The sequence below is a fragment of the Antechinus flavipes genome, chromosome 2 (genome assembly GCF_016432865.1).
Source record: "Antechinus flavipes isolate AdamAnt ecotype Samford, QLD, Australia chromosome 2, AdamAnt_v2, whole genome shotgun sequence".
Lineage (NCBI taxonomy): Eukaryota > Metazoa > Chordata > Mammalia > Dasyuromorphia > Dasyuridae > Antechinus > Antechinus flavipes.
In genome coordinates, this window is record NC_067399.1 from 297964881 (window position 1) to 297989645 (window position 24765).

The following is a 24765-nucleotide window of genomic DNA, read 5'->3' on the forward strand; positions in this document are numbered from 1 at the left end:
TTAATTTATTTAACATGTATTGGTCATCCTGTCATCTAAGGGAGGGGTGGGGGGAAAGGAGGGGAAAAATTGGAACAAAAGGTTGGAAATTGTCAATGCTGTAAAATTACTCATGCATATAATTTGTAAATAAAATAACTTGTAAATAAACTTGTAAATAAAAAGTTATTAAAAAAAAGATTAGAAGGGAAACAGAAAACTGGGAAAAATTTTTCATTCAAGGGTTCTGATAAAGGCCTCATTTCTGAAATATGTAAAGAATTGACTCAAATTTATAAGAATACAAACCATTCTCCAATTTATAAATGGTCAAAGAATATGAACAGACAGTTTTCTGTTGAAGAAATTAAAAACATTTCTAGTCATATGAAAAAATGCTCTAAATCACTTACATGAACTGATGCTAAGTGAAATGAGCAGAACCAGGAGATCATTATACACTTCGACTACGATATTGTATGAGGACATATTTTGATGGAAGTGGATTTCTTTGACAAAGAGACCTGAGTTTCAATTGATAAATGACGGACAAAAGCAGCTACACCCAAAGAAAGAACACTGGGAAACGAATGTGAACTATCTGCATTTTTGTTTTTCTTCCCGGGTTATTTATACCTTCTGAATCCAATTCTCCCTATGCAACAAGAGAACTGTTTGGTTCTGCAAACATTTATTGTATCTAGGATATACTGCAACATATCCAACATATAAAGGACTGCTTGCCATCTAGGGGAGGGGGTGGAGGGAGGGAGGGGAAAAAAAAATTGGAACAGAAACGAGTGTCAATATAAAGTAATTATTAAATAAAAAATAAAAAAAAATGCTCTAAATCAGTATTCACAGAAAAATGCAAATTAAGAAGCTCTGAGGTACCACTATATACCTCTCAGATTGGTTAAGATGACAGGAAAAGATAATAATGAATGTTGGAGGGAATGTGAGAAAACTGGCACACTAATACATTGTTAGTGGAGTTGTGAACTGATTCAACCATTCAGGAGAGCAATTTGGAATTATGCTCAAAGGATTATCAAACTGTGCATACCCATTGATCCAGTACTGTTTCTACTGGAATTATATCCCAAAGAGATCTTAAAGAAGGGAAAGGGACCCACATGTGCAAAAATGTTTGTGGCAGCCCTCTTTTTAGTGGCAAGAAATTGGAAACTGAGTGGATGCCCATCAGTTGGGGAATGGCTGAATAAGGTATGGTATGTGAATGTTATGCATATTATTTTTCTGTATGAAACAATGAGTAGGATGATTTTAAAGAGTCCTGGAGAGTCTTACATGAATTGATGCTAACTGAAAGAACCAAGAGTACATTGTTCATAGCAATACCAAAAATTATGTGACAATTCTGATAGACATGACTCTTTTCAAAAATAAGATGATTCAACCAATTCCAATAAACTTGTGATGGAGAGAGCCATCTACATTTAGAGAGAAGGATATGAGGACTGAATGTGGATCAAAACAGTATTTTCATCTTTTTTTGTTGTTGTTTGCTTGTCTTTTTGTTTTCTTTCTCATTTTTTCCCCCTTTTTGACCAGATTTTTCTTGTGCAGCATGATATTTGTGGAAAATATATATAGAAGAATTGTACATGCTTATTATATATTGGATCATATGCTGTCTAGGGGAGAGGGTAAGAGGAGAAAATATTTAGAACATAAATTTTACAGTAGCAAATGTTGAAAACTATCTGCATAAATTTGGAAAATAAAAAGCTATTAAAAATTTTAAAAACTGTATTATAAAGTGGCAGTCATCAAAACTATTTGGTATCTATTAAGAGAGAGAGTCATAGATCAAACAAATAGGTTAGGTGTACAAGACACAGTAGTAAATGCCTATAATAATCTACTGTTTGATAAACCCAAATTCAACAAACTCTGGGATAAAAACTCACTACTTGGCAAAAACTTCTGGGAAAACTGGAAAATAGGATAACAGAAACTAGACATTGATGAGCATCTCACATCCCCCTTAGCAAGATAAGGTCAAAATGGATACATTACACATAAATGGTGATTTCATAAACAAATCAGGAGAGCGGGAAATAGTTTACTTGTCAGATCTACGGAGAAGGGAAGAATTTATGACCAAACAAAAGATAGAGAACATTATGAAATGCAGAATGGATGCTTTGATTACATTAAATTAAAAAGGTTTTGCTCAAACAAGACAATGCAAACAAGTTTCGATGGAAAGCAGAAAGCTGAGAAACAATTTTTATTGCCAGTATTTCTGATAAAGACGTCATTTCTTTTTCTTTTTTCTTTTTTTTTTTTTTAAGGGTAAAGGAAGGTTTCATAAAAGTTTACTTTAGAACCATGGAGGCATCTTTTCAATGACTCCATTACATCATTTAATGAACAAACATATATTTGAAATAAATGCAGAGGACAGAGGAAAAGGGAGTAGAGGGAAAACCACCATGCCATTCTGTAGTATTTTATCTTATTAGACATATAGTATTTAACTTAAGAAATTTTAATTAAAGGCTTCATTTCTAAAATAGAGAGAGAACTGAGTCAGATTTATAAGAATAGAAGTTATTCCCCAAATGCCAAAGGATATGAACAGGCAGTTTTCAGATAAAGAAATTAAAGCTATCTCTAGCCATATGAAAAAAATGCTCTAAATCACTATTGATTATAGATATGAAAATTAAGATAACTCAGAGATACCACCTCACATCTATCAGATTGGTTAAGATGATAGAAAAGAAAAATGATATATGTTGGAGAAGACCTGGGAAAATCAAAACTCTGATGCATTGTTAGTGGAGTTGTGAACTAATCCAACCATTCTGGAGAGCAATGTGGAAGCATGCCCAAAGGGCTATAAAGCTATATATACCTTTTGATCCAACAATACCATTACCAGATCCATGTCCTAAAGAGATCATTAAAAATGGAAAAGGATCCACATGTACAAAAACATTTATAGAAATTTTTTGTGGCAAAGAATTAAAATTGAAATCCATCATTTGGGGAGTGGCCAAAAAATTTGTGCTATGTGAATGTTATGGAATATTATTGTGCTATAAGAAATGGTGAGCAAGTGGTTTTCGGAGAAGCCTGGAAAGACTTCCATGAATCGATGCTGAGTAATGGAAGCAAATAAGATTCTTCACTTTTTTCTTGTTTTTTTTTTTTTTTTTCATTCTCATGGTTCCCCTTTTGTTTTGGTTCTTTCACAAAATGATTAATGTGGAGATATGATTGATGTAATTGTACGTGTATAATCTATATGAAATTATTGCTATCTTCAGAAGGGGAAGCAGAGAGGGAGGGGGAAAAATCTGGAACTGAAAATCTTATAGAATTGAATGTTGAAAACTATCTTTACATGTAATTAGAAAAAAATTATTAAATGGGAAAAATAAGAAATTCATGTCTCAATTAAGAAATTAAGTCTCAGGGTGAGTTATCTCTATGCTGGCAGTCCTATGGGCTGGTTCAAAGGAACGTTTTATTTATAGAATTTCATGATAAGCAGAGTTATACGTAATAGATTATGTGAAAAATTGATTTTTTTCCTCAAAAGCCACCTAAGTTAGACTTTTACTAATGTTCTGTGGAAAAAATACTTAGGTAGAAAATTCTGATATTGAGTTGTTATTTAAACATGCCACTACTTTCAATAATAATTAGTTTGTGTGTGTGTGTGTGTGTTTATGGGAATTTACAAGTGATTCAATAATGCTCTTTCTCATTCCCTATATTACAATTTGGAAAACAAAGTAAAGTGAATTGTAGTATATTTTGATTTTCAGCAAATTGTAAAAAGTATAATTCAGTATCATTTCTAAGGTCATAGTTGGTACTGTCACTGGCCAGAAACTCCCAATTGTTTAAAAAAAAAATCCCAGTCAGTACTGAGCTTTATCATTTTAGTTCTGATTATGTTAAAGATTATCTCTTTTAAGCACTGGGTCCTTTTGTTCTTAATGGGATATCAAAGTAAGAAAATATACACATATATGTATATATGTGATATATATGTATGTAGATGCATATACACATATATATGTGTGTGTTCTATATTAACACACCTTTTTGTTGTCATTCACCTGTGATTAGTAATTCTGTATGTTTTGTTTCTGGCTAGATGAGGATGAAGACGAACCTGAGGAGGATGATCAAGAAATAAAGAATAAAACTCTTCCAAAGTGGCAGATCTGGCTCAGTGTTGAGCATTCTCGTGAACAAAGGCACTGGCTGCCCTGGCGCCCTGACAAAACCAAAAAACAAACTGACGAGGATTGTGATGACCCAGAGAGACAGGTAAATACTTTCACCAAAGGTAGTAGGGATTTCTTTCCTGATTTCTGGAGGAAAAAGGCTCCTGTCTGATTTACAGTCTCTTCTGAGAGATGAGTTGGTCCTGAGAGAGCGAGCACTTCCAGTTCATTGATGCAGAGCCTGTATTCACTGATTGATAAATGCCCATCTAACTTGAACTGTGGGTGTTGGGGTAAATTGTCACCAGTAATTGGTAACAGAAGTGACTCAGTCTGATAAATATCCACTTCTTGAAAGATGGAGCTGTTTCTAGGCCATTGTTTGTGTTCCAAATGAAAATCAGGGCTAAGATGAGGGAAAGGAGAGCAGTCATGTCAGCAGGCCCTAGGAAAGAGCAGTGAGGCTGCGTCGTAGCTTCAGGCCTCCTGCCAGAGCTGCTGCTTTGATCCTCTTCTTCACTGCCAACACCCCGGAACAGTTTTCAGTCTGTTGGTTTCTTTCTTAAAGGAAGTAGCTATTTTATTACTAATATTAGGTAATACTCAAATTCTGATGCCTCATTTTAATATGGGGGTCACACCTTGTATGTGACAACTTTACTGGTGAAAGGCAAGCTCTGGTGATGACTTGTATGTCTGAGGACCAGTCTAGCTCAATTCTGGCCACAAGATAATGAATTTGTTAGCTACAACTCTTGATGTAAATCACAATAATTAAGTTATAAAACAATAAAGGACAGAAATATTTTTAAATGGTATCTTTTTTTTTCCTCAGTTGCATAAAGAAAAATTTTAAATTTCATTAAAACGTATTTTGCATTCCAAATTTTCTTTCTTCTCCCACCCCTCCCCTAGACCCCTAGTTATAGGTTATACATTTTCACTCATGCAAAGCATATTAGTCTTGTTGTGAAACAAAATAGAGACCCAACCAAAAAATACAAAAATTCAAAAATACTATCCTTTTGATCAGCATTCAGACTATCATTTCTTTCTCTAGCAGCATTTTTTTATCATGAGTCTTTTGAAATTGTGTTGGAGATATTTGTGTTGCTGGGAATAATAATCATGTACCACAATTTATTCAGCCATTTCCCAATTGATCGGCATCCCTTCGATTTCCAATTCTTTGCCCTGAGAAAAGAGCTGTTATAAATATTTTTGTACATATAAGTCCTTTTCCTTTTTTTTTTTTCCTTAATCTCTTTGGGATTCATACTTAATAGTGGTATTGTTAGGTGAAAGAATATGCATGAACATAGCCCTTTGGACATAGTTCATATCTTTTAAATATTTATCATTTGAGGAATAGCTCTTATATATATTTTTTAATACATTTAACTCAGTTGTCTATACATTTGAGAAGTGAGGCCTCTATCAGAGAAACTTGCTTCAAAATTCTTTTCACAATTACTGTTGCTTTTTCTCCCCTGCCTTGTTTTTTCTATTCTCTCTCTCCTTTCACCCTTTCCCTCTTCAAAAGTGTTTTGCTTCTGACTACTCCCTCCCCCAATATGACCTCCTGTCCTTCTCTTATCCCCTTCCCTTCTTATTTTCCTGTAGGATAAGATAGATTTCTATATTTATATTGTGCATGTTATTTCCTCTTTGAGTTAATTCTGATGACAGGAATAAGGCTCATGCACTCTTCCCCTCCCCCTCTTCTGCTCCACTATAAAAGATTTTTCTTGCCTCTTTTATCACAATTTATGCCATTCTACTTCTCCCCTTCCTTTTCTCCCAAAACATTCCTCTCTTACCTCTTAATTTTATTTTTTTAGATATTATTCTTTCGTATTCAACTCACATTTGTGCCATCTGTCTGTCTGTCTGTCTACTCCTTCCAACTGCCATAATAATGAAAAAGTTCTCACAAGTTATATGTGTCATTCTCCCATGTAGTAAAGTAAACAGACAAACCTTTTTAAGTCCCTTATGGTTTTCCTTTGTTGACTACTTCCTTACGCTTCTCTTGAGTCTTGTATTTGAAAATTAAATTTTCTATTCAGCTCTGGTATTTTCATCATGAATGCTTGAAAATCCTCTATTTCATTGAATGTCTACCTTTTCTCCTGAAGGGTTAGGGTTATACTTGGTTTTGCTGTATAGGTAATTCTTAGTTATAATCCTAACTCCATTGTTCTCTGGAATATCATATTCCCAGACCTTCAATCTTTTAATGTAGAAGCTGTTAAATCTTGTGTTGTCCTTACTATGGCTCCACTATACTTGGAAGAGTTTCTTTCTGAATGCTTCTAATATTTTCTCCTTGATCTGGGAGTTTCAGAATTTGGCTGTAATATTCCTGTAAATGTTTATTTTGGGATCTCCTTTAGGAGATGATTGATGAATTCTTTTAATTTTTATTTTACTCTCTAGTTCTAGAATATCTGGTCAGTTTTCCTTGATAATTTCTTGAAAGATGATGTCTAGGTGCTTTTTTTTTTTTTTTTTTGCTCATGGCTTTCAGGTAGTCCAGTATAATAATTTTAAAATTATCTTACCTGTATCTATTTTCTGGGTTAGTTTTTTCCAATGAGATCTTTCACATTATTTTCTTTTTTTCTTTTTTTTCTTTTTTTTTTTTTTGTTTTCTTTTATTGTTTCTTGATTTATCATAGTCATCAGCTTCCATTTGCTCAATTGTAATTTTTAAAGAATTCTTTTCCTCAGTGAGCTTTTGTATCTCCTTTCCTATTTGGCTAATGTTGCTTTTTATGTCATTCTCTTCATTAGCTTTTTGTACTTCTTTTTGCATCACTTAATTTGTCTTCCCAATTTTTCCTCTACTTCTCTTAATAGATTTTTAAAATTCTTTTTGAGCTCTTCCATGGCCTGATGGAAAAATAATTCTTATTTTTCTTAGAGACTTTGGATATAGGAACTTCGACTTTGTTATCATCTAGAATCTTTTTTCTGTTGTTTGCTAATTTTCCTAATCTATTGCTTAACTTTTAACTGTTTGTTAAAGTAGGGCTCTATTTCCAGAGGAGAGGTTGCACTGTGGCTTTAGGAATTTTTGTGCAGCTACTTTCAGAGATTCTTCCAGGGACATGTAAGCTTTCAATTCTTCCAAGATGTTATAATTCAAGGATAACTCTGTTTGAGTGACAACAAGCACTCTTTCCTGACCTGAAACTATAAGGAGGATCCCTGCTCCACTGTGGCTGTATGGTCTAGTGTGCTAAAGCAACAGAGTCCTTTTCAGTGCTAGTAAAGAGATTTCTTCCTAACCAGTTTTGACCCCCTTACCATTTGTGGGCTGAGACCTCTAGAAACAGCCACATTGCTTCAGAACTCTCAAGGCTCTCTTCTGTATGCTGGTTTCTCAACGCCCTCTCAACCAAGTAAGACAAACCTTTCCTGCTGACCTTCCAAGTCATCTTTTGTGTTTGTGGACTGAGAAGTCTGGAAACCTCTCTTGCTGCCATTGATTCAAGACATCTAAGACCTGCTCCTAATTTGCTGGGGAAGGCTAGACTCCTACCTTGGTACAACAGACCTTCTAAAAAGTCTCAGGCTGGAAAGTTGTTCCACCTCATCTTTTTGTGATTCCTGACATTCTAAAATTTATTTAGTATCATTATTTGTTTAAAGTCTATTATTTGGAGTGGTTTGTTTTGGAGCTTTTACTCCACCATCTTGGCTCCACCTCTGCTAAGGCCATTGTTAGTGGGCCAAAAAGCTGTGTGTGTATTCAGTCCCATCACAAAGGCATGATTATTAAAGTTTGTGTGTTCCTTTTAGATGATGGGGGTTGGAGTGGGATTGAGATGTGAATTGGGTGGCTTTAAAATGCATGAAAAGAGTAGGAAGTAAAGAAGAGTTAAATAGACAAAGGAAGGATGGGTCCACAGTGGCACCTAGCCTTTGATTTGTGAAGCAAATATCCACCTGTGTAGGTTTTGAATTGCACTGAAGGAGGGAATTCTATTTTGGTTCCTGGAATTGACCCAGTTTCACAAGACAGCAATTATATTGCCTTGTGTATGACAAGTTATAGGTACAGCATGGAAATTTTTCTCAGTCAAGTTTCACTATCTTGTTACAGTTAGTCATATTAATCATTCTGAAAAGTCAGAATAATTTAACTTTCAGTACATCAGTCTAAAGTAGAACTAAGAGGTTGCCTGTTTTTGCAACTATATTTTCAAAACCATCTTGGGTAATCCTCTGTGACTATGTCACAAATGAGCAACAGCCATGGTTATAGACTATTATTGGACAAGATAATACATTGGCAAGGAAGGGCAGGGGTTTTGTAGGAGGAGCTCTGGCCTCAAGAGTCAGAAGACTTGGTTTCAGGTCCTCACACTGTCATCAGATACCATCTGACTACGACCAAGTCACTAAACCATGGGTTTCTCATTTTGGGGTACAATGGTCAGAAGGTTGGAATTGATGTTAATCCAGAGCTCAGATCCTGCTTCAGACTTTTACTAAGTGTGACTCTGAGAAGTCAGCTAATCTCTCTCAGCCTCCATTTCCTCATGGGTATTATTATGGTACTTACCTCATAGGGTTATTGTAAGAATCAGTTAAGATAATGTAGGAAAATCACTTTGCAAACCTTAAAGTTCTGGTTATTATTACCTTGAAAATGGAGGCGATAATGACACCTTTCCCTGGGGCTTATTATAAAGATTAGGTAAGAATCTGCATTATGAAAGTGCTGTATTTGTGTGAACTGATCATTGTACCTGCTGTCCCTCTCCCTCTTTCCCACCAACCTACTGCACCCCATCTTTGAGACTAAACAGTGTCCAAGGCAAAGAGAAGCTAGTGCTTTATGTTGTAATACAAGAGCCACCAGCCAGTGGCTGCTGGAAGTCTAACTCAAACCTGTAGGATGGATCTCTTCATGTGAGAAGGTGATGATGATGATGATGATGATGCAGATGCAGATGATGCAAGGAGAGGCAGTTACGTTCTTTGACCAAATTCAAATAATTTGTATTTGAAAAGAATATATGAGCAGAATATGCCCATTTAGACATCTTTCTCATTCCCTTCTCTTGGCTTGAAATAGTCATGACAAACAACCTTTTGGTTTTAGGCCTTCAGATCAGAAGTTTTTCTTATTTAAAACATTATTTTGTGTGATTTTTTTCAAAATGCATTAGGATAATGAAAGTAATTAAGCTTCTAATGTTTGAGGTTCTAACAGGACCTTGATTCATCAATTCTTATTGGTTAGGAATCAGACTTGGAAAGTATGGGAGATAAGATTTAAATCTATGTACATATCCTGAGAGTACCCTTTTTCTAAGAGATCCTTGCTTTTCCTTGTCAAATTCTTCTAAGAGAAAAACAGAAAAAGTTCATTTGATATATAATTAGTTAAGTTCTCGGTGATCAAGCTTTTATTTATATTGACTTTCTTGCTATTAAAATTCAATCATGTCTGTGTTGGACAGGTGCTAGACCCCCTTTCCCAAATTAACTAATCAGAGACATCTTCAGGTACAAAGAGAAAGCATTTATTTAATCCCTGCAGGAGAGACCCTGACACACCTGGGAGCCATCCCAGCTCCAGCCATGTGCTGGTGAACCTGACCAGCTTCTGCCTTCTCAGGTTTAAATAACAAAAAATCCAAGCCTTTTCATTGGATAGACTAAAAGGAAGTAACCAACCTTGACCAATGTCTGCTTCCTTTGTATGGACCATGTCTCTTCCTGTGGGTCATGGCACTTCTTGAGGGTCTGTTCTTTAGAGATCACGTAACTCCCTGCAAACCAGGATTCAAGATAGGAATAGGGTTCATATGACTTCCTGAAACCTGAGGCCCAAGATCTCATATTCCCGCTCTGGATATAGGAATCATGTGACAATCCTCAATACTGAGAAATACTTCATTCAATCCATTCCATTCCTATTTCACCATTTCACCACTTCTCTCAACTTCTCACCCTGCCATTACTCCATCTTGGCTCTACCTCTGCTAGGGCCATTATATAATCAGGATGACTTATAAGACATTTTGTAGCTACTTTGGGGCTATAGATTTTGAAAATGGTTTCGTTAAATCAATTTTAAGAACTCTACATTTTCTTACTAAGATCTTGAAATTGTTGTTAGTATGGTCAGTTGGATTTTCCTAATTTTGTTATGTTTGGTTTATTGATTTTTTTTGACTAATTTTCATTTCTTAGAACAGTTTTGCCCAGAAGCTATGAAATAAAAAAGTGGTCTGTTTTATAATTAAAATGATGCACAGTTGCCATTTATCTGAGAAATTACTGAAACAGCTTTTCTGGATTTAAGAACTAATATGACTAGACTTTTATTCACATTAGCTAAAGTATTTTTTAAAATACTGATTTTAAATTTAATCTCTTCTCAAAAAATGCATATTGTTTGTGTAGATTTTTTTCCTCTTTCTCCAGTTTTAGATCTTGAGGCCTGTAGTCTTTGAGTCTTATTGACAAACACAACACTTGTTTATGTACTATTTTTATGCTCCAGATAATTGAATAGTCAGGTTACCCACAGGAAAATAACTATGAATAAGTAATGAGAAGTTGATGGGGTTTTCTATTAAAATGTAGTCTTGGATGTGTGACTAATAAAATTTGTCTTTTTTTTTTTTTTTTTAGGTGTTATTTGATGATCTAAGTCTATCTCTCATAAAACTTTCTAGTTTGGATCTAAAATTTCAACTGATTGATTCATTTCTACAATTCTTGGGAGTCCCTTCAAGCTATAATCTTCCAGCTTCATGCCTCTATCTTGCCATGGATGAAAATGGTATTTTCGATGATGGGATTTCTGATGAAAAACCATTGACTTTTTTCAACCCATCATTTTCCGGGGTTAATTGCGTAGGTCGCATGGACAAAATGAACAGACAGGAACATCGGATGGGTCACTGCAAAGAAGGCGAGGAGTTCATACAGAATATATTTCATCTTGTATTGCCCCTATTTTCAGGGAAAGAAAAATCTCATCTCAGCCTTTCGTGGTTACAGTATGAAATTGCTAAGGTAATTTGTGTTTCTTCTACATTTGTCTGGTGCTTTATTCATTTCTGATTAACTTTTATGGTTCATAATGTTTGAAATTCCCAGCCTTTCTCTGGGATTATAGTATGGCATTATATTGAGAGCTGGACTTGAAACTAAGAGACAGTGAATGGTGTTAAATTGCAGTCCCATGTGAGCCTGGGTATATGACTTCACCTTATAACCTCAGTCATCTCGTTCTTCTTTCCCCCATCTCCAGTAATACAAGAATATTCTAGTATCTACCTATTTCATAGGGGTGGTTAGAATCTATTAAGATAGTGCTTAAAAAGAGCTTTGTGAGCCCTTAAATATTATTTCATTGCTAGCTATTATTATTGTTATTGTTTGTCACAATAGTTACCATCTTAATAATCCTTTGGAACAAATCCTTAATTTGTTCTTCCCATATTTTGTGTGTCTTCATCAATGGGATAACAATAAATAGGATGAGAGTAGATACTATCAGGTACTGAAATAAAATGAATACTATGTTGTTGTTTGTTTATATTTTCAAATTTCTGTGATTAGGAATTCTGATTAATTTAAGTTTGGATTAAGTCCTTTCATTTCCTAACTCTTTTATTTGAGCATCAGATATTAAAAATTAAGTGATTGACCTACTCTGCCCTCTGCTGGACACTTTAAATATTTAATCTTTTTCTTCAAATTCAAAATGGTAAATTCAGATTGTATTATTAAAATAACATCTTTCATAAAATTGAGATTTTAAATATCTTTGGAGTAAAACTGATAAAGGATCTGTGACCATATGTTTAGAAATTTCAAGTAGAAACACTGATAATGTTTTCAATTCTATAGAAAAAATGTTTGCTTGGCTTTTTTTTTTCCTGAATTAAACCCATATTATTGCTGAGTTAATGACACTTGTGCCATCTGTTTCTTTTATCCAAGTTGGAGGAGATGATATGACAGGTCCCTTAGACCTTGAAATCTATGATCCTGTGATCTCAGGAGTATGATGAGGGATATAACATAGATGGCTTGTTTTCTGTATAGAGTTAGAAAAACAAAGAAGTTAATTAAAAGTGCAAAGTGAACTTAATTTTTAAAGTTGCCATTGTTTAAGTCCATCTCTTTGTTTTTGCCTATAGGTCACGTGGTGTCTGCAAACTAAAAACAAGAAGAGACTGAAGTCTCAAGGGAAAAAATGCAAAAAACTAGCCAAGAATCTCCTCAAGGAACCTGACAACAGAAATAACTTTTGCCTTTGGAAAGCATATGCCCACCTGGAATGGTTACTTGGCAACATAGAAGATGCAAGGAAGGTTTTTGACACTGCTATTAGCATGGCAGGGCCAGAAGACTTAAGTTCTAGACTCTTTGACTTAAGCTTGCTTTATGCTGAACTAGAAGTAGAACTCTCAGGGAACTTGGAAGGGGCTACTACATCCAGAGCAATTCATATATTAACTAAACTGACTGAGAATGGACCATACATACCTTATACTGGACAGGTATTAGCTGTGAACATTTTGAAAGCCCGCAAAGCATATGAGCACATGCTTCAGAAGCATTTAAATGAAAGTTCAGCCCCTGACCCATCTTCTTTTAATTGTTCTGATCATTTGGTTGGCATGGTTAGCTGCTTTATGCTTTTCCAGTATTTGACCATAGGGGTTAATGCTGTTACGCATATATATAAACAGGTGTATGAAAGACTTAAAGGGTCCATTTCATCAGAATTCTCAAGGCTCAGTGCAAATATTGGAGCCCAAAATTTGACCAATGCCCTTGAAGCTATCACACTGATGCATGCAAATCTACTCAGGTACCACATGAAAGTGAGTGTATTCCCTTTGAATCCTCTGAGAGAAACACTTTCAGAGGCTTTAAAATTATATCCGGACAACCAGGTTCTTTGGAGATCGTATATACAGATCCAAAATAAATCCCATAATGCCAGCAAGACAAGAAGATTCTTTGATATCATTATAAGGTCTTCCAAATCCCTAGAGCCACGGCTGTTTGCAATCCAAGCTGAGAAAATGAGAAAAAGGCTGGTGGAAGCTGTTCTGAGGTATCTGTTTTATAAAAACATAATCCCTGTGGTCTGCAAAGAACCATGGGTATTATAGGATGACATTTAAAATGTATTAAGATATTCATAATGCAGTGCTATTAGTATCCTTAAGTAGAAGAAGTTGGGAATATATACGAAGCCTCCTTTGTGGAAGCATAGAAAGTCTGATAAATTCTTATTATGCTATATGTGTTATTTGCCCATTTTAACTTAAAGGTGGTTTAAGTGCAAATCACATTGTTTTAAAGTCATCCAAATCCAATTTATTGTAACTGAAAGTTAACCAGTAGTTTTAAGCTGAAGCATTAATGATTGCTCTCAGAGTCTTTCATTTTGTTTCACTTTAATAAATCTGGAGAATTTAATACTGAAACATATTTTGTGTAAGAGAGAATTATTTTAGATGTGTTTAAGATTCATTGTGCAAAGAGATCTGGTCTTCAGGTTAGAGATACTAGATTCAAATTCCTGTTCAGCCCCTTATTATCTTTGTGACAATCTATAATTCACATTGACTCTCGACTTTTAATCTTTTTCTTATATATAAAATGAGGGGATTGAATGAGATGATACCTAGGTTCCCTTCCAACTCTATAATACATATCTGAGTAAATGAGAGAGCTAGAAACTGCTATTTTGAGGATCTTAAAGAATCTGGAGATGTTTTCCATGGAGAAGAGACATCTGATTGATGGGGTAGAGGTGCATGGAGGACTGTCCTGCAGAAGAAAGGATAAGTTTGTTTTCTTTGAACCAAGAGAGCAGAACTGGAACAATCAGGTTTGGGGCTTAATATGAGGAAAATCTTTCTTTAAAAATTAGTTTTGGCCAAAAAAAGACTGCCTTCTTTGGAGGGTACTAAATTACCCCCTTCTTCTCTTCTCTCCCCCCCCCCCCCCCAAAATGAATGGTTATTTGTTGAGGATATTGTAAAGAAAGTAATTCCTTCCTTTTAGTTATGGACTGAGTTATAACTTCTATGATTGTTATTGATTTGTGTAGATCACATTCTGCCCTTCACTTATAAACTGAAGGCAAGGATTGTATCATTTTCCATCTTCATGTATTTCCTAAGCCAGCACCAAACCTTGTTTAATAAATGTTTGGATTGGATTGAATTTTAATCACCCTGTATGACTTAGGTTTTCTCTACTTTAAACTTAAAGGGATAATTAAGTTAGTTATTAACTATAGTTAGTTAGATCTCTGTTTCAAATGAAACCTATTTGTATCTTGTTGATTACTTCACATACATTTATTCAGTATGTACCATATGTAGCTCTAAGCTCTGAAAAGGTCACACAGTTAATGGGCCAATAATGGTAGCATGTGCCTATAATCTCTGTGACTGAGGAGAATGAGACTGGTGGAGTACTTAAATTGTTGAGTTCTACGTTGGATTGGGCTAAACTGATTAGATGTCTACAACTAAGTCCAATCTTCCGTTGAGTGGGGGGGGGACCCACGTTACCTGGGGAGAGGCAAATTAGCCCAGGATGGAAACAAAAAAGATCAGAGCTGTCATACCAATAAGAGTAGCCCCTGCATTTCCTGCTCAGCCTGGGCAAAGTAGGGAGCCTCATTTAAAAATAATAATAATAATATTAATAAAATTAATTTAAAATTTTAAAATATAAAGTTAGGAAATTTAGATAAGTTATGCTCTTTGAATTTGTAATTATTACACTCTAATTGTAAGTAGAGCTTATTGTTAACAAAATTTCTCTTTCTTCTCAAGAAATAGGACAAAATTATTTGTATCTTTGGGTCTCAAAAGTCTTTCTTTTTTATGTTTTCTTATAGAGTAGAAGCTGGAGAAATCCATTCAACAATTCCTGAAACAGGTTTATCAAATCGAATCAAAGTCTTGTTTGAAAATGCAATTCAGAGTGATAATGGCAGCAACTGCCCCTTGTTATGGAGGATGTATTTAAATTTTCTGGTAAGAAACTAGAAATTGGGGCTTCGTCTTAATTTGCAGAAGTTTAGTACTGGAAATGAATCTTAGGAGTAATTCTTAATTAGCTTACTTCTGTAAACTATTATGTTTTAGATACTAGGTGGGTTAGATGCAAGGGATCCTAAAATGAAAAACCAAATGGTCTTTGCCTTCAAATGCAACATTTGAATGCAAATATGGATGCCACAAAGCAAATTGTGATAAGATGTAAAGCAAAGATCTATGCAAAATGTTTTTTAAAATGTTAAGGAGGGAAAAAATATTTCAAGGTAGGGAGTTCAAGGAAGGGGTGGGGAGGGGAAGGTTGAATCTTAAAGAAAGGATTTCAACAGGTAAAGATGTAGAGAGCATGACTTCCATGGGGGAGATGATCACGGAAACACAGAATTGGTGGAGCAGGGTGAGATAAGGAACAACTTAGTGGTTGATTGGACACAGGATAGGAGGAAGAAGAGTGGAAGGCAGATTGGAGTCAGATGTTGAAAGGTCATAGTTGAAGACAGCATTTGTATTTTATCCTATAGACCAGAACTTACTAAATTTTTTCCACTTGTGACTTTTTGGGCTGAGAAATGTTTACATAGCCTCAGATATATAGGTATGTAAAATAAGTATACAAATCAAATATTTACTGTTAAGAAATCATGATTTTGCTACCCTCCACATGCAGTTATGAGACCTCATATAGGGTCAGAAACCACGATTTAAGAAGCTGGGCTATAGACAAAGGCAAATAACTGAAGGTTTTTTGAGCAAAATGTTGCTGTGGTCAGAGATTAATTTGTCAGCTGCAAGACAGATGGATCAGGTAAGAAACCAGAGGCAGAGAGAACATTGTTAGAAATAAGGCATTGTTATAGATGAGAGATGATAAGAACAAGATGAGTAAAAGCATTTGAGGTACAGATTTATGAAATGTAGTATGAGTGAATTAATAAGAGTTTGTAACTAATTAGAATGAGAAGTTAAAGCCAAATTTTAAGTCTTTTCTAAGATATTAGAATAAAGGAATCAATTTGACATATATTTTCAGGGCTCCACTATAACAGTGATTTGATTCTCTGCCAGAATTTCAAAATCCTGATTATCTTTTCACATATTTAAGTAAAGAAATTTGTTTCAGATCTAAAATGTGGATTAAGAAATATATATATATATATATGTTCAAATTACATTTTATGATCATTTTAAGATGTGTAGTGACTGGATCAACATAAAATATTATTTCATATGGTTTAATATTCTTTTTGTTCATCATTCATTCAATAAATATTGCAATATAGCATACACGGGTAGACACAGTGATGATAAGACAGGTCCTGTAAAGATAAAAAGTTCCTGCCTTCAAGGAGAGGTTAGCAAAGGAAATAATATAAGGACACAGATGAGAATATGCCTCATATTAAGATACAACTATATGGAAGAGTATGAAAAGTTATGAGATTAGATGAAGGAAAAATCATTTCTGCTTAGAGGAGATCAAGAATTAGGGTTCATGGAGGTGATATTTTAGGTGGACTTTGAAAAAATAAGAAAGATGTCAATGGGAAAAAGACAATCAGGAGGGTATTTCAGACTTAGAAGATTATATGACAATAAAGACAGAAGAAAGCATAGAACATTAAATAATTAAATAATATTAATATAAAATAATTATAAATTAATATAATAATAACAAAATACTCATAAATAAATAATTAAATAATTGCCATCATTATTGGAACATAGAGAAATGAGAAAGATTGGTTAGAGTCAGTCTAAGGAATACCTTGAAGGCCAGGGAAAGAAGTTTGATCTTTATTATTTTCCCAGGGTTAGAAATTAATTTAGAAGAGAATTTAGTGTTAGAAACAAATTAAGTGTTAGAAATGACTTTAGAATTTGGGGTTAGAAACTGGGGAATCATTAAAGGTTTGAGAAATAACTGGAAAGGCAGGTTAGAATCAGAACTTGGAGGGCTTTGCTTTCTGGGGTCAGGAACTTGTTATGAGTCATAAGAGTAATTGAGAGTAGGTCATTGGCCCTGACATAGGAGACTCCAATCCTAGTTAATACATAGGATCATAGATTTAGAGGCAGAAGACACCTTAGATTAAAAGATACCTTTTAATCTAATTCTCTCATTTTATGGGTGAAATAACTGAGGCTGAGATTGGTTAAGTAACTTAAGTTGTAGATTTGTCACTAGCTAGTTGTATGACTTCATACCAATCACCTAACCTACTTGGGTTTGAGTGTTCTCATTTATCCAATAAAGAGAGGATTGTTATAGGTGATTTCTCAAATCCTTTCTAGTTCTAACAGTCTATGATTCTTACCAAGCAAGTGAGTTTGTCTGGCATATAAAAAGTGGCTAGCCTGTTAGACTGCTGATTCATCTCTGATTTCTTATTTAAAGGTAGAGTGTCATTAAATGTTGAAAAACACAGGACAGATAGTAAGTGTCCTAAAAGGAGAGGAAAGGGAAAGGTCAGAGTGACTGGGAAGAAGAATTCATGAAGGATCTGAGACTCTTAACTATGTCTTAAAGAACAATTTTACTTTGAAGAAGTTAGCTGGACAAAAGAAATGGCTGTGATTCATTTAGTGCGGGCTTAATAATGTTAAATTATAGCTTTGAAATCTTTTACTTTTATAAAGAATTACTAGGATATTGTTCCAAACTTTTATTGTTTTGTCTGCAATGACTAAGTTCTTTTTAGGTTGGGGTTGTGAAGAAGCTGTTTCTCTGCCTAAAGTGCAAAAAAAACAACTTGATTATGATGGTTTTGTTTGAGTGAGAAAAGAAACATCAGTAAACAGAAATTGTGGCAATGGCACTTCTGGCTTGTTAAATGTGGGGTCTTCTTTTGCCTTCCTCCCATATAATTTCTCCTCCCTTTTGCCAATCACACACAGAAGTCACTACAATTTCAAAGGCTGCTATTTTCATATGTTGGTGGGAGGGGAAAATGCCTTTTCATTTTGCCCTTCACCATTTGATGAATCAGTATATCCATCTCGCCCACTGTCAGTCTTGCATGTCAGATTATTGTATAGATGTGGTGTTTTTAATGATTGTTTGGTAGATATCATTATTTTCTCAAATTCACTTTTTATAATACCATCCAAATTGTCAGCAGTCCATATTTATTTTCCACTAAAGTAAGAAAAAAAAAGCCTTAATATGGCAAACTCCAGCCTTTTCATTCTTAGGAGTTTCTTTTCCCTAAGTAGAGCAGCATACATCCATTAGATGAGAAAACCAAATCACCCTGACTTAATGTATAGATTCTTTAAAAGGATAGCTCATCATGAATGGTTAAGCGTACTTTATCTTTAGGAAATTCTTGAGGAAATTAATTCATTTTAGAAATTCTAAGAATCAATGATTTTAAAAATGAATCACTGAGAATTACTCATATGAGGAACCGAGTATAGGTAGCTAACCTTTGCTACACACATAGTTTTCCTAAATTTTTACTTAGTCCTAACTAAGGATAATTAACTAACTTTTCAAGTTCTTAGATCTAATTGGTACAATGACATCTTTGTAGTCAACTTTGGAAGAATTTCGTTATCAAAATGAGAGATCACCCATCTTTGAAGGACTAGCTTTATACTACTTTCCTTAAAGAAACTCTTTGGGTGCTTTCACTTTCTCCAAACCCCACCCTTGGAGTATTGTCTCCCTTCTTAAATCTCTGCAAAAAGTACTTTTTACTTTGTGTGTGCAGTTATCTTTTTTTTTTTTTTGGTATTATAATCATTTCTATATTCAAAATTATAAGCTTCTTGGGGAAAGGAATCATCTTTCATTAATCCTATCCCACACTGACCATGAGAACTTATGAACTGTATTAAAAAGGCTAAGTTGAATCTAGTAACATATGAAGGCCTATACTCAGGAATTAGCAAGAACCTCCTATTTTTAGTATTAGTAAAATAGTGAGAGAACAAGTAAAAAGTGTGGAAAGCAAATTCAAATGTCATTTTCCATCAGCTTTTCTTTTCAGAAGTTACCTCTAACCTTGGTCAGTATTCTAGTCACAGAGGGAAAAATCCTTTCCAAATTCATCTTGATGTTTGAAGTCTTGAATTTTTCTTTAAAAAATAAAATAAAAACAAAAAATTTACTCAGAAATTTCCACCATTAATATTTGGTGTATTTTATAATTAGGCATCTATTTCATCTATCCCGGTAACTGGGCAAATTCTCAAAAGGAGAATTGAGAGAGCAATTATAACTGTCATTGAGCTTGGATATGTTACATTTATGGAAATATCCATGAAATATCTCACAAATATTTTTTGGTGATTTTTGAGAAAATATGGAAAACAGATTTTCTTCTGTTCCCACTTTTTGTGAAAAGAAGAATGAATTAAACTCAAATAGCATTTAGAAGATACTGAGAAGGAAAGAAAGAGATATCTTGAGATACTTAGTAATCATTTTCTTCACAGGGAATATTCCAGGTTCCAATGCTTCTGTTTGCTTAAGCAAATGAATGAATGAATGAAGAGCATGATCTCTGTCTTCCTTCTGGTGACTCCTGCTTTGTTTACTAGATATATCTAAAAAACCTACCAGGAATTGATTTTGAGTTCAGTATTTAATTATGGGATTAACGGGCTCTTTCTTGGTTTTGCTCAACCAAAGTTAGTGTGGGATTGATTTAAAAATCAATCTTTTGTGTTTGTTGGGAAGAGGAGGAACTTAAGGAAGAAGAAGCAGGTCTTTCAATAACGTGGACCTTTTCATTAGCTAACTCTTCATCATCTCAGTCAGTCAACAACATTTACTCTTAGGAGGCAATGTGGTACTATTGGAAGAACCCTTGCTTCACAGTTTGAGGTCCTGGATTCAAATTCTACTTCTAATCCTTCTTAGTTTTGTCACTTTGGATAAGTCACAACATCCTTCAGCTTTAGTTTCCTCATCTGTAAAATAAGAGGGTTGCACTATGACTTTTAAATTCCTTTTTAGCTTTAAATCTTTGCTGCTATAATCTACTTTTGAAGTACCTGTGCAGTAGAAATGACTTCCATACTTTAGAAACCTATAATCCATTGGGGGAAAACAAATCAATGAATATGAACATCTCTGATAGCCAAAGGAACATTTCAGTTCAGACATTCATGTATTTCCATAGTTACATACTTCTTTAGTTCTAAAGATGCCTCCATGTTAAACTGAAATTCTTTAGATAAGCTGAACAATAAATCATTGTTAATGATTTTGACAAGATTTATTTTTGCTAGGTAGGATGTTTCATTTTAAGATTGGGCATTTTTCTTTTTAAATTTCAATTTGTTAACATTGAATTAAGTATCTATTATGACACTGTGCTTGGTGCTGAGAATATAAAAATTAAAATGACAGTCCCTATTCCCAAAGAGGTTACATTTTACAGGGGGAGCTAACTATGATACTGACTCATTTTCTTAGTTCTTCTGTTCCCCTTCATTATCATTTGCAATTTCTTACACTTTTAAGGTGTGTTTGCCTCTAGTAACTTCACTTCCTTGGTGCCCTGTAAAGAAACTCTTCTAACCCTAAGCTTCTTAATTCAGTGGTAGTTTATAAAAATTTGTGACTGGAGAAGGAGGCTTTGAAGATGGTGCCAGTTGTTTCTTAGTCATTAAGCATTAAGTGCTGTGTATGGGATGAATAGGAAATAATCAATAAAGGGTAAGACGGAATTAAAAGGAGCTAGAGAAGGTTTCCTGAACAAAGTGAATTTTAGTGGGATTTGAAGGAACCCAGGGAGGTTAATAGTTGGAGCAGAGGAGAGAGTGTTCCTGGCATGGGACAGCCAGAGAGAAGGCCAAAGCCACAGGTGCAGTGTCTTGTTTGTGAAATCTCGAGGAGGTCCGTCACTGACTCGAAGGGTATGAGTCAGGGAGTGAGGTGTAAGGAGACTGGAAGAGGAGTGGGGGAGTAGGCTAGGTTAAAGGTTATGGATGGTTTTGAACACCAAACAAGATTCTGTTTTTGATCCTGAAGGTGATAGGGAGCCACTGGAGTTTATTAAGTAGTCTTTTGACTATGTCTAAATAGTTGGGGTCACCCTAAGAATTGATCATTGGTAAAGTTGGATCATCATGATATATAGCTAATGTGAGTTTTTTGGAGTCATTGTAGGATTTTTAGTTCTGACTGCCTCATTGCAAATTACACCATTTCTTTGCCCCTTTAGGTTTCTCTAGGAAACAAAGAACGAAGCAAAGGTGTGTTTTACAGAGCCCTCCAGCACTGTCCTTGGGCAAAGGTAGGTTAAAAGTAAAGGCTGATGATGACTGAGTCTCAGGTTGAAGTTACATCATCTCTTTCTGTTAGGGAAGCTCTTCCATGCCTGTGCTGATAACCTGTTTCAGGAAAAGTGTGGTTATACAGGATAATAATGTATATTCTGTTAGGAGTTTACACTTTAAGGTAACATTTGTTTTCTTTTTCAGGAAAGAATTATGTGGGAAGGGGAGATTGTTTCCCCATATAGTTTTTGTTATCTCCTCCTAAATTCTGGGCTCATCTTAACTTCAGATTGTATATTCATCTTAGGTTTTACATCTCTCTCTTACAGTACTTAATAAATACTATTGTCAATTGATTACTCCTTTCTATCTGTCTTTGAGAGCATTCACATTTAGACACCACTTTAGTTTTTGTAGTTTTAAGTAACCTTCTTAAAAAAAAGACTTTTCACTGTGCTTGGCATGGGGACAGCCAGAGAGAGGGCCAATCAGGGAGGGAGAAGAAAAAGCGCTAGCTCTTATTCTATTTGTTGAAGCTGTTAACAGAAAGTTTCATTTCCTGTCCCTTTCCTAATATTGTTCTTTTTTCATTTTTGTTCATTGAAAATTGCTTTATTTCTCTCCTAATTTATAAGGTATGAATTGTCTCTCCCACACTTTTTTGTTGTATCTTGTTATAGGTGTTATATATGGATGCAGTGGATCATTTCCCTGATCAATTCCAGGAAATCCTGGATCTGATGACTGAGAAGGAATTAAGAGTTCGGGTACCAATAGAAGAACTAGAGCTTCTCTTAGAAGATTAATAATGAGTGGAACAAGAGGATTAATGGAGTTAAGACTGAAGTTTGACAGTCCTGTAGTAGCTGTGGAATGTACAAATTGGGAAACTTGGACTAGGACTGGAAAATTTTTTTCCTTTTTTTTTAAGGACTGATTTAAAATTTTAAGGTTCCGGGCCAATGTAATGTATTTTTAAGTATTCAGATGTCTCTCACAACCTCCATGTGTTTAGAAGACTTATTTACACAGAAATGAGTTATTTTATAGATCATATATATGATTATGATGTACATATGTACAGAAAGACAGACTTGGGAATAAATAAATCTTTTGTAGTTGGTTCCCTTTAAAACCAATGCTTCATGTGGTTCATTATCATTACGCTAAATGTTTCTCCTTAGAGGACTTGGAGATCAGGAGCCACCTCCTTCACCTGAATTAGATGTGGGTTATATATGATTCTGGGCTAAAGATCTAATCTTATTGTGCCCATCATCTCTTAGGGATCATTTATTTGCATGGTATAAAACTTTGACCGTCTCTTTGCCAAGTCAAATTTTAGGGTTGATGTTTTTCAGTCATGTTCAACTTTGTGACCCTGTGAACCATACTATCTGTGGGTTTTCTTGGCAAAAATTTCTCTCAAACACATCTCACTTTTAAAGAAGGCTCCGTGGCTCCATGCACCGAGTTGGTAGTTTGTTACCTATGGTATTCCTATCATAATCAAGACCATCATTCATTCAGTAGTGATTTTTATTGTTGTAAAGGGAAACATATGAAAGCTATAAGTCACCTTTTAAACTATAATCCCACCCCCTCTTCCTCAGTCTTCTTTTTGCTTCAGCACTTGGACAGCGGAGTGGAAAGAAAACAAGTCTGGCGACATTTACATGCAATGTCCTCCTGGCCAGGTCATTTTGCTACTTTGTCTCAGTTTCCGCTTATGTAAAGTGGGACTGATACTTTCATTAGCTGCCTCACGGTGTTGTTCTAAGTTAAACTTCCCATAGTCCTATAGAAGTGAATAATCCTTTTGCTCCCAGAGACCTAGGGCCAGATATCTGGTGATGAATTTCTCTGAATTTAGCCAGATCTCCTGGGCTTGGGATGATAGATCCTCTGGGGCTTCAGGAGCTAAGCCAAGGCCACCTCCATTCCATGACAAGACTTTAGAGGAGCACATCGTAGGAGAATCCACCTTAGCTTTTTATTTTAGTTTTTAAAAATGATAACATCAAAGTTGACAGTGTTCTTGTTTTGCTTCTTGAACCTGGTTAGTAATTATGTAAAAAGTCAGCATGTACATTCACAAGAAGAAAGCATTTTGATTGATTTCACTGGAATCCTTAAATCCATAAAGTAAATTAAACTTGAAGAAAACAGCTTTGAAGAAACTCTCACTATAGAATATAGATTATAGAGCTGTCTTTTTTGTAGTGTTGCTTTTAACTTTTTTTTAACTTTTCTTTGACTGTATAATACTATTTTTATGTTGAACTTTTATTTATTTTTGCCTTGTTGTACCTCATTTGGAAAACAAAGAACCCTTTATGGAAACTGAGAAAGGAAAGGTTCTAATGAAAATTACAGAACAATATGTACCATGAGAAAGGATTCAAAGACATGTCATGTTTAGTGTGGAGAAGAAGAGATTTGGTTATGGTAGGAGATAATGGAGCAGGATAAGCGCTGGACATGGGGATTGGGACAACTGCATTCAGATCCTGTATCACACAATTAGCTTGTGGTCATGTGATTTCTCTGTGCTTCATTTTCCTTATCTGTAAAATGAGGTATTTAGACTAAGTGGTTTTGAAGGACCCTTTCAGTTTTAACTCAGTGATATACATATGACAGATGAAAACCCCAAGAGACGGGATTTCTGGATAATTAGTAATCACTTAATTAATCAGGATAGCCAATAACCAGTACATTGATGGTCAGTGAATTTTCTCTGCAACTGAAGACAAAATAGAGAGACTGGAAACCTTAATATACTTTTGGAAAGTGGTGACAAGAGAGTGACACATGAAAATCAACCTTGATTGGTAGACAATAAATGAGGGAGTAGGCTTGAAGTCTTCCACTCTTCTGCTGAGAATGTGGCTTGATCTTGAGACTCAGACCTATCAGCAATGGAGATGATAATCTATCTCCACATGATAATCTATCTCTACCCTGATCACTCTCATAGCTTTTCTCCTTTCTCATCTTTATGATCACTTTTGACTTTTTTGGATTGAAATATTTGGATTAGAACTGAACTGGGTTCCTTGGAGTTGTTTCAAAGCTGATTTTCTATGTTACTTCTCTAACAAAGAGAACACCTATTGCTTTCTGGGAAGAGGACATGCTCCCAGCGTCAGGCTCTGCTATCTCTGGGCTGGAAGTGGTGTTAAGTGTGAAGACCCATGGCCAAGAATGCCATCGGACTCCAAGTGAAGGCTTATTTTTTTACTTTGAAGTTGTATTTCCATACCACCATA

At 34.9% G+C, this 24765-nt stretch overlaps 1 protein-coding gene across 2 annotated transcripts in view; it reads left to right on the plus strand.

The window, feature by feature from the left end:
- NRDE2 (NRDE-2, necessary for RNA interference, domain containing) overlaps positions 1-22628 on the plus strand; it is a 71752-nt gene extending 49124 nt beyond the window's left edge. For both annotated transcript variants that reach the window (XM_051977395.1, XM_051977394.1), the window contains exons 9-14: positions 4121-4296; positions 10851-11237; positions 12371-13296; positions 15103-15241; positions 21439-21510; positions 22174-22628. In XM_051977395.1, the coding sequence (XP_051833355.1) occupies positions 4121-4296; positions 10851-11237; positions 12371-13296; positions 15103-15241; positions 21439-21510; positions 22174-22299 (1826 nt within the window). In that variant the 3' untranslated portion in view covers positions 22300-22628. The remainder of the gene's footprint in view (positions 1-4120; positions 4297-10850; positions 11238-12370; positions 13297-15102; positions 15242-21438; positions 21511-22173) is intronic.
- Positions 22629-24765: the final 2137 nt, after the last annotated feature.